This window comes from Castor canadensis, chromosome 8, assembly GCF_047511655.1.
Source record: "Castor canadensis chromosome 8, mCasCan1.hap1v2, whole genome shotgun sequence".
In the NCBI taxonomy this organism is placed as follows: Eukaryota; Metazoa; Chordata; class Mammalia; order Rodentia; family Castoridae; genus Castor; species Castor canadensis.
In genome coordinates, this window is record NC_133393.1 from 18,488,366 (window position 1) to 18,504,615 (window position 16,250).

The following is a 16,250-nucleotide window of genomic DNA, read 5'->3' on the forward strand; positions in this document are numbered from 1 at the left end:
GGGGGAGGGGGATCGATTTACTCTGTGTGGGGGTGGAACAGCTAGTTGGAAAAAAGGAAGGCACTTTACCATAAAATGCTCACTCAGCTCTGGATGGGCAAAGCCAGGGAGAGCAGGAATCACCAAATCACCGCGATGTCTGAGAGCTTCCTGTGGGATTTCTAGAAGGCTTCCAATATTGGGAAGATGACAATAAATGAAGCCGCTCCTCATTGTACCCTCAATTGTTGCCATTTCCTTTTCAGACTGGGGTGGGGGGAGAGATGGATGGGAAGAGATATCTTTGTGGATCAGTAGATGGATATTTTCCTTTGGGTAATGGGAGATGGAGAGTAGAAAGAATGCTTCATTCATTCATCTAATTGATTTCCAGTTGCCATCACTGGGCCACACAGCACTAAGTTGGGTTTGGATCGACCTTATTCAGCCTTGGACCTACAGGAAAGGGCGAGAAGAGATGGGGAGAGTAAATGAAAGAGGCACAAACAAGTAGGGGTAGCCTGAAGAAAAAGTCTTCAGATGTTCCAGACCTCCTGAGATGGAACACGAGCAAGCTGAGGTGTCAGCTGATGGCGCCTCTTCCCGCCACCAGGCATCTCCCCACTATCTTCCCCACTCTTCCCACTTGCCTCTTGGGCGTAGGGGTACTCCCTGGAGGACCAGGGAAGGAGGGAGCCAGCAGGAAATGGGCCTGAGGAAGGAGTAGTTTGTCATTCATATTTTAAAATTTATGTTTTAATTTACATGCAGGAAAATCAACTCGTTTGGTGCATAGGTCTTCGAGTTTTGACAAATGCGAAATGAGTCGTGAAGCCATCATCTCAGTCAAGCTGCTGAACAGTTCCGCCGGGCGAGGGGAGGAGGGTTTGTAATCCCCGGCTTGTTAGCTGCTGCGGTCGTCTGCGCTCCCAAGGGCCGCTCTAATACAATTCCTGCGCACACGCCGAGATAAATAACGGCGACAGGTGGAGCAGGTGAGATTAGCAGGATCCGGGTGGAGGGTGCTCGATCGTGGCACCCGGAAGGCCACCCGCCTCCCTCCCTAGCCTACGCCCCTCCCCGAGGGCGTTTGGGAGGAGCGCGCTCCCGACCGCTGCTTCGGAAGGGCGGGTTGAGGTGGCGGAGACCCCGAGTGCGGGACTCGGGCGGCTGGAGCGCGGCCGGGGCTTGGCAGCGGAAGGGCGTGCGCCCCTGGAGCGCTTGGCTGTGCCTGAGGTCCTGAGGGAGGCAGGATGGCAGACAAGCGAGGCGAAGAGACTCTGGGATGGCCTGGGGGAGCTCCGGCCGAAGGGTCCTGCAGGCGAACCTGTTGGCAACCTGTGGGCCGCGGCAAGGACACGAACTCAAAGCGCGCCTTCTGCGTCCGCGGCTCCGCCAGCTGCTTTGACAGTGGCCTCCCCAGCAGGGCAGAAGCAGAGGCGGCCTGAAAAGGGGCGAGGGCTCGGCCAGGGGCGGGGGACTCCCGAGCTGGGCCGACAGCCCTGCAGACCAACAGCAAGCGGTCGGCTCTGGCGCCTGCAGGACCCTAGGAGCTGCAATCGCCCCGGCCTTTTCCTCGGATCCCCGCTCCAGTCCCGCCTCCCCAAAGTGCAAAACATTTATGAAGTGTGCAGTGTCCTGCAGGCTTGGGTCCCGGGAGCCAGCGAGCGTACTTGCCCCGCGATCGTGATGGGATCGCTGCACCGGGCTCGGGCAGCCGGTCTGGGTGCAAGGGCGGGCGAAGAGCGAGTGTGCGAGCGCGCGGCTGCAGAGCCCGCGCCAAACCCACGTCCCTCCGCCACTGTCCTCGGGATAGATGGATCCATTTCTGCTTTCTGACATTTTCCTGCCGGGGGCTGAGGGGGGCGGAGAGAGGGAGAGGAAGGATGGAGGAGAGAGAGGGAGAGAGAGAGAGAGGGAGAGGGAGAGGGAGAGGGAGAGAGAGAGAGAGAGAGAGAGAGAGAGAGAGAGAGAGAGGGAGAGAGAGAGAGGGAGAGAGAGAGAGCGAGGCAGTCGGCTTCCCCCAGCCCTGTTTTGTTTTCTCTAATTGGTCCTGGGGGAGGCTAGGAAATTGGACAGAGGCTGGGCCGGACGAGCTGGACTGCCTTTAATTGGCTCCCTTTTTTTAACTGGAGGGGAATCAAACAGGAGAGCGAGCGACAAAGGGTGGGAGAGCGAGAGACCGAACGCGGAGACGCGAGGAGGAGGGAGAGAGGGAGGGGGGAAGAGAGGGAGGGAGGGAGGAAGGCGGGGGAGCGCGGAATGAAAAGCTCCGAGGGGCGAAAAAGCAGCACAGCGAAGCCCAAGTTGCCGAGCGAGCGGAGCGCTCCCGCGGCCCGGAGCCGAGCGGCCGCCGCGCTCCGGAGCCCGGCCCGGCCCCGCCCGCTCGGGGCCCCCGCCGGTCGAGGCCGCCGGGCGGGGGCGGGAACGACCAACTTGGGGCGCGGCGCAGCCCCGCTCTCCCCTGAGCTCGGAGCCCGGGAGCGCCACGGCCGCGGCCAGACGGCGGGAGCCGAGCGCGGAGAGCAGAGGCGGCCAGCGGTGCCCGCGCCGCAGCCCCGGCCTCGGCGAGAGCGCGAATATTTTTCAAACGACACAAACTTTCCTCCTTTCCCCGCTTTCTGGGGTCTCTCTCATCTGGGATTGCTCTCCAGATTGCCGCAGGGCGCTGGGGCGCTGTTCCTCCCCGGGGCTCCTCGGCTGCTCAGCTAACTTCGCGGACGCCGGGACCCGTGGTGCTCACCCCGCGGCCGATCCCAGTCCACGCTGCTCTGGCGCTCCGGAGAGCCGGGGCTGGGGCTCCTTTGTCACCAGGACGGTGACCAGCTCGGCCCCCTTGGGTCGGGCCACTGAGCCCTCAGCACCGGCCGCAGGACTGGAGACAGCGGATTAACCCTAGCGGAGCCCCGGCCTCCCGGTCCCCGCTCCGCGGAGGGGCATCCCCTGGGCGGGGAAACGACAAGTTTGTCAGTCGTCGGTGGCCTGTTGGATCGAAGCGCCGCCGCCGCAGCAGAGAGGTCCCTGGTGCCCGGCAACCCCAGCGGACAGCCCTGGGGACCCGGGGCGGATCGGCGACCGGGCTCCTGGGCCGGGGCGCTGGCTGCTGCGCCGGGCGCGCCGAGGCACCCGGGGCCGGGCCAGCGCCCCCTGTGTCCCCACGCGGGCAGCGGCCCAGCCGGAGGAGAAACCCGGTCGCCGCCGCCGCCGCCTTCTCAGTCTCCTGGTCTCCGTCGTCGCCCTCTCTGTCGCTTCTCGGGAAAAGGAGGGGACACAGGGGGCGTCACGGGGGCCCCGGTGGATGCACCCCCCGCCGCCTCTCGGGCTGCGCCGCCTCGCGGGGATGAAGCACCGGCCGTGAAGATGGAGGTGACCTGCCTTCTACTTCTGGCGCTGATCCCCTTCCACTGCCGGGGACAAGGAGTCTACGGTAAGAGCCTGTGTCCCGCTCCACGCTGGCTTAGCCCCGCGCGGAAACTTTGCAAGAGGCGCAAAGTGCGCGCGGCCAGGGTTTGGTGGAGACCTCAGTTCGGACTCTGGAGTGGACTCCCGCGTCCCCGCCCTTTCCAGGGCGCAAGGAGACCGAGCTGGTTGCTTCGGAGCACAGGAACCGGTCGTAGGGGCTGCCGTGAAGCTGGGGATGGCAGGGGAAGTCACCCACTTTCTCAAACCAGGGGTGGGAGTGATTGGAACCCCTGAGAGAATCCAGTGGGCACGGGAAATCCGGGCAGACTCCAAGCACAAAGCTGGGGCAGCGACTTACACCGAAACCTCGTCCTCCTCTGGCTCAGCCTCCGGAGTGGAAGCGAGCCACGCACGACCCGGAGTTGCGCGCGGCTTGTGGCGAGCTGCTGGCCGGCACCGCGGCCGGGCCGTAGGCTCGCCTTCTTCCCCGCTGTCACTGCGCCTTCCCTTGGTTCTACTCGCTTCTCGACAGTCTGAGCGGATGCCGGCATCCCCTGGCTCAGGCGTCTACGACCCCTTTTCAGACCTCTCCTCAGCCAGCAGTTTCTATTCCTGGTTCCCGGCTACAAAACCCCAGCCCCACCTTCCTTCTGCCTGCGTGCACACACAGACACATTCAGCCCCTGTCCCCAGGAAACGCAAACACGGCACGCACCCATCGAACTACGTGTCCAAACTCTGCCGTCTGCCACGCAGCTTTGCTCCTGCGTTCCTATGTCAAGCTGCCGGCGCCAAGGGGGATTCTGGTTACCTCTTTGCATTCCATCCCTTGGGGTTTCCCTGGGAAGGCCCCAAAAGGAGGCACTTCTGTTCAGGGTCACCCAGGCTCACCCTCCCGCCGGTGCTGTGACCCTGCACGGGAAAGTCAATCTCCAGGGCCCTTGCCTTCTCCTAACTGCAGGGTGGTCTTTGTAGTCACTTTTTAATGATGTGCGGCTGGGGTGGGCAGGATTCTCTTTCTCTGGGGACCAGTGCCTAATTATTCCCCTTGAGATCAGGGGGGAGTTGGACCTGTTCTGTGCGGGTTGCAGAGCAGAGTCCGTGTCCCAGCTTCAGGTGCTGTTGCTAAATACTTCCTTCTGGAAGGCCCCGCTCTGCCTGGGCCTGGCAAGAGGAAGGGGTGTCTGGGCGCTGCATGGCCTCACACCGCTAGCTGGCTTGAGCTTAATTCCCTGGTGAGGCTGGCCCAGGCATCGGGCCAAACTCCGATTCTTAATTAGTTTGTGTGTCTCTTACTGCCTGGTCCCTCACCCAGGCCAGAAAAGGCAGGGAGAGGAGAAATGCCGCAGGGACTGGGAAAGGCTGGGTGATGTGGAGGAGACCAAGAGCAGGTCCTGGAGGCTTTGACCTCTCCAGGACACAGGAAGACACCCGTGGTCTGGGGCTCCTCTTTCCCCTTACTCCCTAAGGATTCCCTGTGGCTCACTGCCCTCCCTCACCCCCACCCTGAGATGCCCTGAGAAGGATGCTTCCTCCTCACAGAGCCCTCCTGGTGTGCTGCTGTCCTCCCCCTGCCCCTCCCTCCTGCGCCCTTGGGTAGATCTGGCAAGCCCATTTGCAGCCATCCCTCTCCAGCTTCTCCAACCTTCTCTGGAACTGTGTGAGCCAGTCTTGGGGAGATTCCTTTGGGCCTAGCTAGAAATCCCAGCAATGAGGAACAGCAGCGGTCTCTGCAGACCCACATTTCTGAGGACTTTGGGGGCCAGGATTCAGCCATAGGATCATCTGTCCCCTTGGCTGTCTGTATTTTCTTCTCTCCTTCTTGTATCTAGGTCCCAGCTGCTTTCACTCAATGCAAATAAAGAGGGTTGGGTATGGTGGGGCTGACCCTGGCTCTTGAGCGACAATGTTTTCCCCTTCTCTAGGAGAGCTTGGCTTAGGGAGGGGAATTGCAGGGCAGAAAATCTGTGTAGAGGTGGTCAGAAAGAGAAGGAAAGCTCTAACAGAAGCAAGAGAGGACGGTGAGGCTGCTGAGTGCCCTGTGGTGCTAGAAGCCTGGGCAGGTGTGGCAGAAGCTAGGGACATCTTTGCAGGACTGAGTGAGACTGATCTACGAAGTAGGATGGACAGCTACAGTTTGTCCTTCTGACCCTATCCTGTTTCTCCCTACCCCAAAGCAGATGAAGCAAGTGAGCAAGAGTGAGGGTAGTGTGTAGGGGTCAGAGATGGCCACTCCAGCCACCCCTGTCCATTGCCGCATCTGGCCCCAGCATGGTGTCTGGCACACCGCAGGAGCTTCGTGAGTATTTGCTGAAGGAATGAAGGACCATGGTTGTGGGGGGAGGTTAAAGAAACGCTTCTTGAAATCCTCCCCCGCCTCACCCCAAAGTCTCTCCAGGGCTTGGTTTTCAGCAGGGCAGTGGGCTGAGGGTTTTGGATTAGGCAGAGTTGTGGAGTCCTTGTCTGGTGGCCCTAGAAGACAGAGGAGCCTGGAAGCCCAGTGTTGCCCTGGCAGGGGAGAGGGCAGCAGTAGGTTTTACTTAAGTCATAGGAGAAAATTATGTGTCCTTGGGAGGGAGCCTTAGTCCCTGCCTCGCTGTCCCCAGGTCTGTGTGACTGAGGAAGGGGCTGATTAATAAGGAGGCTAAATTGAGGAGGGACAGGAGGAGCAGGATTTGGGGTGAACCCACTAGCATTAGGCCGAGGCTGGCAGGAGGCAGCTGCCTGGAGCCCTAGACTGGTTTGGTCCACCCGCCTGTCTTCAGCCTGCTGTCTGCAACGGGCTGTGGAGGCCCTCTCAGTTTGGCCAGGTGGCTTTGCTCTTCTTTGGGGCACAGATGCTACAGCAACTGAGTGCTGGACCAGATGGTCCATTTGGAGCTGGTCCCCCGCCCAGCTTGCTGTCCTGCAGGATGTATCCTGTAATCTGCTTTCTGGTAGGCCAGGGGGCTGGGCTGGTCCTAGAGCAGTAGTCCTGAGACAGACACTAGCCAGGTGACCGATGGGGACTATCCCACGTGCAGTAGCGTTAGAGAACTCCCACTCTTCTGTCCTGGCTTCCTGTCCTCTCATAGTAGCCAGACTTCCAGGCAGGGGCAGGTTGGTCGGATTCCTCTCCTTTCCAAAAAAATACAACAAACTGCTGGATTATTTAATATGCAGGAGTGGAATTGACATTATCCTTAAGACAGGTTGTTTGCAACTTACTGGTGGAAGTCAAAATATTTCACCAAAGGTGTCATCAGAAACTACTATCCTATGCTAATTTTTGTGGGAACATGAAGACAGATGTTGAATAATTTGACAAGAGCAACATAGCTTACAGAATTCTCACCAAGTCAGGTTTTTCTCCTCCTCTGGGGAGTGCGGTGGAGGAATTTCAGGAGATGAGTCTCCCAGTGCTGGCTTCTAGGTGTTGACCCGGGTGTGGGCACTTGGGATTTTACACTGCAGTTTCCACCCCCTCGAAACCGGCTTGTCCATAGCTGGCTTTTGCCTGGAGAAGACATCACATCAGAAAGTGAGTTTCCTAGGGCCAGCAGAAGGCTAAATATCCCTAGGAAGGTTCCTGCTTGTGTCCCTTCTTCGTTCTGGCTTATTGACATTGCGTGGAGGGAGAGACTTGTGTCTACAGATTCAGGCTGTTTTGTTTGCTTGGTGGCGTTGTCCACAACCCCAAGTTAATGTTGGCCCCTGAGCCAGCCTCTGAGGGTCAGAGCCCCTTCCCACACTGCAGGCTGGCATCTGTGCTTTCCTGCTGTGGGGAGAGGCTCTAGATTTTGGGGGGAGGGAGATTGGTTAGAGGGGATTTTATTAGGCAGGAACATAACCCTTGAAGGCCAGACTGGAGCTATCCAAAGGCCCTGTGTGTAATTGGCCAGGCCTGGCTGTGAGCTGCTGGGGCCAGGGTGGCAAAGCCTCATTTAGAGCCTGGTATTAGCTCTGCTTTGCTGGAACATGGAGGGGCAGGCGGGGGGCTCCATAGGGAGAGTGGAGGGAGCTAATCACAGCCGCCAAGGCCTGGCAAATGAATGATGCAGGGAATCAATACCTGGGGGCGGAGTGGAAATCGGGCTGTGGTAGCAGGCCTGGCTTCTCCCGGATGCCCAGGAGGCACCGACGGGCCGGGGAGGAGTGAGACATAGCCAGGAATATGGAAGACACCCCTTCTACCTGCCTCCCTCATCCACACTCCTGACTTTCATCTCCTGGTGGCTGGGAAGGTCGGGCCAGGAGATACCCCATCGGGTGAAGGTGGGAGACCTAGGAGGTGGCACCTTTCGGTGCTGGAAGAGCCCTCAGCCCATCCCCCTACCTGTCCCTGGACACCAGGGTCTGAGTAGGTCTCTGGTGTGTGGGGGTACTGCCTGGGGGCCCTGCCCTCTGTGGCTGGTGTTGCTGTTCCAGGCATGACCAGCAGGGGGAGGGCTTGGCCACCATATTGCTTCTGTCTTTGCTAGGCTCCAGTGGGCCTGACCCTATGGGAGAGGCAGGAGAGTGATTCTAGTTCCCCAGCCTGGGGTGGAGGGGGTTCCTTAGGGCCTTCTGAAGGGTCAGGCCTCCATACTCAACCACCCAGTGTCCCAGGTAACCTGCCCAACCACTTCCTGCATCCTCATTGTGGGGAAGTGTGGCTCAGGTCTGCTGGGGGTGTGGACAGGGGCTGTGCCTCTTTCTAAACCCAGGCGGGTTCCCCTTCTGCACCAACTTCCCTCCACCCCGGTCAGAAAGCCCTGCTGATGGAAGGCACTAGGTAGGAGGGGCCCGGGGGCTTTAAAGGCCGATGTGAGAGGCACAGCCCTGCTTAGCTCAAAGGAATGAATCGGGTTTTTTTTTTGAACAATGAGCTCTCCTTTTTTCCTAAGTCTACCAATAGCATGTGCTCTTTGCAAAAACAATCAGGCTACATAAAAGTGTCAGAAAAGCAGGGCACCAGTGGCACATGCCTGTAATCCTGCGCAGAAGGCAGATCAGGAGGATTGAGGTTTGAAGCCAGCGGAGGCAAATAGTTCACAAGACCCTATCTCAAAAAAACCCAGCATAAAAAAAGGGCTGGTGAAGTGGCTCAGGTGTAGGTCCTGAGTTCAAACCTCAGTCCCACCGGAAAAAAAAAAAGAAAGTGTCGGAAAGCGAAACTCACTTGACCTGCCATTCATTTGGTGATGATTCTGTGGTTGTGTTTTAGTGCTGTGAGCCTTTAGGGTTCATTGTTGGCTATGACAACAATCCCTTATAGGTAAGTGCCACGTGTCTTATGACTCTGTTGCCTTTAATTCCTACAACATTGAGAAGTCAGTCCAGAGAGTCCCAAGAGTGGAAGTGAGCTGCTCAAGGTTGCCCAGCTGGTAAGAAGTGGCCCCAAGACTTGAGCCCATTGGACCTTCTGAATTGGAGTAAAGACAGCAGCGTGGCGTTCCTTTCACTGCCTGTCACTAAAGTCACTGCCCTGAGCAGGACCAGTTCTGGGCATGGCAGAGCTACAGTGAGGACTCTGTTGGAAGGAGACGGTGGCTGCAGAAAGATGTTGGTTTGTAGACAGCACACGATCAGGGCAGACGAAGGATGAAGAAATCACCTCCAAAGCCATGTGGAGGAGGGTGCATGGCGTCAGCCCTGACCACCAGCTGTCAGGCCTGGAACGGGAATCAACATGGAGGGCACAGTGCAAAGACTTGGAGGCTAAAGACCCTGGCTGTGTGGGATGGTGTGTGTAGGGAGATTCAGCTGGGCTACAGCATGCGTTGAAAGGGAATTGGGCAGGAAATACAAAATAATAATAATAATAATAATAACAATTGCTAACATTTACTACCAGGCTGAGATCATGAATATGTATAATCTTTGATCCCCCTTGAAAAATGGACTCACAGCCCATTTTACCCATAAGTAAACCGAGGGCTCAGTGAGATAAAGTCTCTTGCTCAAGTAGCAGAACCAGACCGGAGCCCAGAGCTGCTGTCTGCAAAGCCTGTGCTTGGGGGGTCAGTCTGGGATCCTGGGCTTCTGAGATGCTGTCAAGAGGGTCTTCCACAGGGAAATGACTTGATGTGAGCCATATTTGGGGCTGGGCAGCACCACAGATGTGTGTTAGAAGAGGCTGTGTGGGGAAGAGACTGGTCAGGAGGCTGGAATTTGTGCAGAGAAGCTGTAATGAGAGGTTGACTGTGTGTGGTGGCTGTGAGAATGGACAGGAAGGAGTGGGTACAAGAACTACAGTCCTTCAAGTGCAGCTCTTGGTGAGCATGATAGAGCTCGCTTGTAATCCCAGTTACTCAGGAGGTGGAGGTAGGAGAATCTCGGTTTGTCAGACCAGGCAAAAAAGGTTACCGAGATCCTACCTCAAAAAAGCAAGATGGGTACAGTGGTACATGCCTATAGTCCCAGCTATGCAGGAGGCAGGGGAAGGAGGATTTTGGTCCCAGAGCAATGAGGCCCTAAGTTCAAAAATCCAGCACTGAGAAACAAAAACAAAACAAAACAAAAAACCCACCCAAGTGTGTGGCACTTGAGCTAACCAGTGGGAAAAGCAAGCTCTCGCTGTCCTGGAGTTCACATTCTAACCAGGGAGACAGGCAGCAAACTGTGTCTGTGACGGGGAATACATTGTATCTTAGGAGAATGAGTGCTGTGAAGGGAAAAGAGGCAAGGGAACAAGGAGTGGTGAACTATGGTTCAAGTTCATATACTATAGCTGGAGGGGCGTCCCTGAGGAGATGGCACCAAATCAGAGACCTGAGTTGCCCAGGCAGGGAGCCTGGTGTCTATCTGTAGGAAGTGCGTTCCAGGCAGGAGCAGAGCCAGAGGCCCTGGGAAGCAGTCAAGAGCCTGGACTTCGGGTAAGACCCTGGGCCGGAACCCCAGTTTGCCCTGCTCCAGCCTGAGAACTGAATCTGCCCTTTAGGCTGCGGCATCTCCTCCTGTCACTCATGCCCACCATATGGGGCTATGGGGAAAAAGAGTACAGTAAGGCGATGCCAGGGAACCCAGAGCACAGAGCTGGGCACCTAGCAAGCTCTCAATTTGAGGTCTTTTTTCTTTCCTTCTTCTTTTTTCTTTTTTTGGTGGTACTGGGGTTTGAACTCAGGGCCTCCAGCTTAAGCAGGTGCTCTGCCACTTGAGCCATGCCCCTAGCTCTTTTGCTGTAGTTATTTTTCAGGTAGGGTCTCAAGTTTTGTCCCTGGCCTGCCTCAGACTGCAATCTTTCTACTTATGGCCTCCTGGGTAGCTGGGATTACAGATGTGCCCCACCATGCCTGCTTAATACGTGATCTCAGTGACAATATGAGTGCAGTTTTTAGCATGAGATTCAGGTGTGGGATTGTGAAGGAGGGATTTTGACAGGTCAGGTGGACCCGAGAGTCAGTGTTCAGAAGAGCGATCAGCTCTGAAGAGGTCGATTTACATGTCTGGATTTGTAGTCACAGAACAATGTGGTTTGAGACCATGAGGTAGAATATGCAGGGTGGGGGGAGGGGGTGAGGACTGGGCTTGGGCCAGAGCCCTAGGGTACACCAACATCTATGGGGCAGGAGGGTAAAGAAGAGGCAAGAGGTGACCTGAGAAGGGACAAGGACCAGGAAGTCAGGGACGAGTGCCTGGGAGGAAAGCCTGTGTGAAGTGGAGGAGGAGCTGGTGAGAAGTGGGCCCTGGGCAGCTGCAGCACAGGGTGGGGTGCCCAGGGACTGCTGGGCATCTTGGGAAGATGCAGGTTCTGGTTCCTCGGGAGCTGGGCTGGACTGCAATTCTGCATTTCCGCCAAAGTCCCCGGTATGCAGCTGCCCCATGCATGGAACTTTGCACAGGGGTGTGCAGGAAGGGACACCAGGCTCAAAATGGGCAGACTTGCTTGGAGGGTCAGGTGGGCAGGTTGCCACCTCTGTGGGACCCTGCCGAGAAGCCTTGCCTCAGTTTCCCTAGCTGGATGGTGGGCTCAGACACACCCACCTCTTGGAATTGCAGAGAAGGCTGTGAGTGATAGATAGATAGCACTTCGCAAACTCTGAGGTGAACTGCGGAGACCGTGTTTCACAAGAGCAGAGGAGGTGGCAGGCAGATGGCAGGAAGCCCCGGGTGTGGGTGGCACAGGGAAGCAGGAGGTTCAGGCTGCGCTTTTGAGAAACACAGCAGGCCAGGGAGGCCTGGAGTGGCGATTCCTCCTCCCCAGACCCAGCTCTTGCCTGGAGGAGGGCGGGCTGTGTGGTGGATGACCTTGGTTGGGGCTGAGGCTTGGGCAGCCTCAAGGACACCGCTTTGCTGGCTTTGAAGATGCCACCCCAGGCTCTTTTGGGTTCCTTTCCAGTCCCAGAAGCTCAACTGAGCTGCTTTGATGATACAGAGGATGGGTTCTCAGTCCATGCTGTCAGAGCCACCTGGATAGCTTTGCCAATACAGGTGCCTCCCTGCCCCAGCCCTTAGGATTCAGAAACTCTGCAGGTGGTCATGCAGCTGGGGCTGGGAGGGAGCGCTGTCCAGTTGCTGCTCAGGCGTGGCTGGTGTGGACATATCAGAGCGTTCTGAGAGCATGGCTAGGTTTCTAGGTCACCCCAAGCTTAGTTCCAACCAAACTCATCTGGACCTTGGATCTTTTTTATTTTGTTTTGTTTTTTGGACAGGGTCTCCAATGTAGCCCAGGCTGACCTTGAACTTGTGATCCTTCTGTCTCCAGAGATCTAGGATTACAAGTGTGTACCACCATGCCTGGCTGACTGTGGGGTCTTAAAATACATCTCACTTATTAATTTTTTTTTTCAGTACTGGGTTTGAACTCAGCGCCTCATGCTTGCTAGGCAGGCACTCTATCACTTGAGCCATGGCCCCAGCCCTTTTTGCTTTAGTCATCTTACAATTAGGGTCCCAAGTTTATGCCTGGCCTGGCCTGGATTTCAATCCTCCTGTGTAAGTTTCCCATGCAGCTGAGGTGATGTGTGCATTCCACCCCGCCCAGCTTTTTCTTGGTTGAGATAGGGGTCTCACTAACTGTTTGCAGGAACTGGCCTTAATGAAATGCCAGCTTTTCAAGTCCAGATAGTTCTGCAGCCTCCTTTTGTCTTGGTGCCCTGATTTCTTAGGCAGTGGTCCTCCAGCCTGGCTGCACTTTATAATAACCAGGAAGCTTAAAAAATTCCATGCCCAGGTTGCTTCCCACACAATTAAATCAGAACATTTAGTGGTGGGAACCAGGCATTAGCATGGTGATTGCACTGCGCAGCAAAGTTCGGGAACTCCTTCCTTAGAGCATTTTGTCTCAAGATTACCAAAGGGCTGCCAGGGCTAAGCCATCAGGATACATTCCAGGCTGGATGAAGGAACATTTAAAAGACTGGGCCTACCAGCTGAATCCTTTAAAGAGCTTTTCCACAATCCCCTACATTGACTTCTGTTTACATCTTATCAGCCATTCTTAACTGTAAGGGAGACACACTGAGAAGCACCGACTTTGAGGTGGGCATTCTTGTCTAAGAAAAAATTGGGGTTCTGTAGAAAGAAGAGAACAGATAGGGAGTGTCTTTGCTGTGGAGTCAGTTGGCAGTTCTGGAGGAGGACTGAGATAATGTGAATGACTGCTCCCCCTCCAGCCCAGCTCAGGTTGGGCAGGGACTCTGGCTTCTCAGAAACGGCCAGCAGGGGCCCTGGAGAAGCCTGAGGCTGGAGTGGGTTGTGGCTTGCTTGGGGTTACCAGGACATTTATGCGAGGGTCCCACCTGGCTTCGTCCCTCCTCCCCTGCGTCCCCATGCTGTGGGTCTCCTTTCAATCTGAGCTCTGTGACCCCAACAAAAAGCAGCCTTCTGACTTCAGGAGCAGAAACTATGGGGCTGTGCAACAAGCCATGGGCCAGAGAGCACTGTGGAAGTGACCTTCTTCAGCAGACCCTCTTCCCAGCAGGACCACACCCACAAGAGCGCACAGCTCCACTGATATGCGCTCTGTGTCTCTGGGCCTTCATTTGTGGAAGTTCTTCTTATGGTCTGACCTTATTTCAGCTGCTGTAATGTAACCTCTCATGAGAAAGATTCAGAAGCTGAGGCCTCTGAGCTGAACATTAATCTCCCCTTGGCCTTTGACGAAGGCATTTCCCCAACTTCTGAGAGGGACACTGGGAGAGGAGAAGGAGAGAAGTTGAATTCCGGTGGCCTCATAAACTCAGAGTTGGGTCTGATGCTCCAGTCAAATGCAGGGGACCTTGGGTTACTTTCTGGCAAACAGAGAAGTGCACATGACAAGCTCCACCCTCCTTTCTGGAATAAGACCACAGGGCAGATGCAGAGAGTGTGAGGGTGTGGCAGGGAGGGAGATCAGCCACCAGCCAGGGGCTTTACGTGACCTGGACACAGATATTTGGGATTCAGTGCAGGCAAGTGACTTGTCAAGGAAGCACAACTGGAGTTAAAAGCCACGTCAAGGAACTCTAAAGCTGGATCTTTCTCATTGTCCTGTGTCACTTTCAGACTCAGTTGATGCCAGGGACCATCTGCTTGTTTTATGTCACAGGTCTGTAATCCTTACCCCACCCTACAACCCACTTGTCATTCCAGACCTCATTGCATCCTGACCACAGGATCTGGGCTTGTCCTGGGTCCAGTACTCCTAATTAGATATTAAAAGCCTTCAGTGGAAATGTCGGGGAGTCCCTGGGAGCCCCCTTGTGGGTGGAAAGGGGTGCCTGCTGGGTGGCCTGAGCTGGAGGTTGTTGTCAGTCCCCACCAGGTCACACTGCCTACCAGACCCACCAGTTCTTGACAAGATAGCCACAGAAACATGGCTGCCATCTCCCATAGATTCCCGTGGGAAGGCAGCAGCCCAAGGCTGGTTGGTGGGCTGGGTTTTGAATGGTGGGATTCAGGCCTGTCTGGGTGGGTGGATTGGAGAGGGGATTTGATATATGAGTGCATGTTAGTGGGAGGGGGTTGTTAGGCAGTGTGTGGGCTCTGGGCTGTGGCCGTGTGAAGGATTTAGCAGTGCCCACCACAGACAATCAAAACACTCATGGGCTTGGCTCTTGGCTCTGCAGCAGGACCCCGAAACAGGGTCATGTGCAGGTGGGTTGTTTGGGAGGTGAGATCAGAGCAGGAAATCCACACACAGTACCTTTTGATACCAGTTATACCTGTGTCCCCTGGGGAACTTTGGGACACTGTGTCATCCCTCTGTGGGGTGAGGGAGCTGGACCATGGATACCCCACCCTATCTGCTGCCCCACTGCACACACGGGGTCCAAGATCTAGTGGCCAGAGACAGTTATCAGGTGGCATGGTGACAGTAGTCAGGGAGGGGTTGTGGGGACACACACAGCCAGTGCTACCACTTGCCTAAGGCAACCTGGTTGGTGGGGCTCTGTGTTCTCCGGCCTTGAGCCCCAGTTCCAGGCTCAAAACTCTCCCTCATGGCCACCGATCTGTGAGCCACTCATTTACGTCCTTGAATTCTGTGGCCAGAACCCAAGCGTGTTGATTTCCCCACGACCTTTCTGACAGAATTCAGGCTCTCCCTGATGGACTGAGGGGCCTCATGCCTGCAGAGGACAGGGCTGGGGATCGATGAGGTCAAGCCCAGGATCCACAGAGGCCTTTGGGCCGGGGCAGGAGAGCAGTGATCATTCGTTCCCAACCCCGTGAAGGCAGAGGTGGGGACAGGCTCTGGTCCTCAGAAACTGCTCCCTTCTCTGCAGGCCGGGCTCTGAGCGGAAGGTCTGCTTGCCACTGCATCCTGTCCACTCCTTCCCCAGGAACCAAGCCTTTCCCCATGGACCATGGCATCCCGAGTGCTCACAAGTCTTATGCATTCAGCCTAAAGAAGTACCTGCATCCTCTTGAGTCTCTCTCTCTCTTTCTCTGCTGCCAACTGGGGCCTGAGATTAATGAATTCATTACCTATTAAGCACCTGCTATATGCCAGGCATTGTTCTTGGTGCTAAGGACACAGCAGAGAGCAAGACAGAGATCATCTAGAGTGACAGAGACAGTGGGATCTTAGGGCAAACCTAATAATTTGGTAGAAGAGAAAACTGAGGCTCAGAGAGGGCAAGAGAAATCCTTAGGCCACACAGCAAGGAGGGTCCAGATTAGAACCCTGGCCAGTGAGAGACGATGGAATTAGAGGTTCCTTAGATCTACCTGCTCGGGTGTTAGGTTTCAAAACCACTGGCTACAAGCAAAGGGTCTCACCAGCTAGTGGCACTGCTCTGCCTGCTGGCAAATACAAACCCCTCTCCCCCGGTTCTGTCTCCTAAGCCAGATCTGGGATCTGCTTGACTGAGGGTGTGTGTGACAGGGCTGGGAGGAGACACCAGTGGCTTTCTCCTGATCAAGCCACCCCTCTTCCTTCTAGGACATTAAGAGACTGCAGCAAGTTCCCCCTCTCCTGCTCTCCCCTAGCCCCTGCACACAGCCGTGGCCCCTGGCATTGCCCATTGGCACAGGAGCCTTGGAAGAGGGCACCAGGAGGAGCTCACTAAAGAGGGATGCCCGGATGTGCCCAAAACACCAACACCCTATCTGGCTCACTCCCTCGCTTTCTGGGGAGCTGAGGGAGCAGGGGGAAGCAAGTTTTCTGGGGCTAGGGAGTGCTATGTCCTCCCCCCGTTCTGTTGGAGATGCATGTGTGCATGTCTACACATGAGTGCAAACACACACACACACACACACACACACGTGTGCACGTGGACCATTGGCATGACATAAACTGCTCTCACTGTGGTCCTGGACAGGAACTGAAATACATCCCACTCTGTACTTGTTCCCGTGCACTTTATTTGCATTTTTCGTGCACACTATAAATATAGTGGGTGTGTGTGTGCAGTAGGTGTGTACATGCATGCAGAGTTGCACACAAGTGCGTGTGTGTATATGCTATATGTGTGTGTGGTGTCCTG

General features: G+C 55.9%; 1 protein-coding gene across 2 annotated transcripts in view; it reads left to right on the forward strand.

The window, feature by feature from the left end:
- Positions 1 to 3,118: 3,118 nt before the first annotated feature.
- Mdga1 (MAM domain containing glycosylphosphatidylinositol anchor 1) overlaps positions 3,119 to 16,250 on the forward strand; it is a 56,854-nt gene continuing 43,722 nt past the window's right edge. For both annotated transcript variants that reach the window (XM_020175911.2, XM_074082286.1), the window contains exon 1: positions 3,119 to 3,406. In XM_020175911.2, coding sequence (XP_020031500.1) covers positions 3,340 to 3,406 — 67 coding nt within the window. In that variant the 5' untranslated portion in view covers positions 3,119 to 3,339. The remainder of the gene's footprint in view (positions 3,407 to 16,250) is intronic.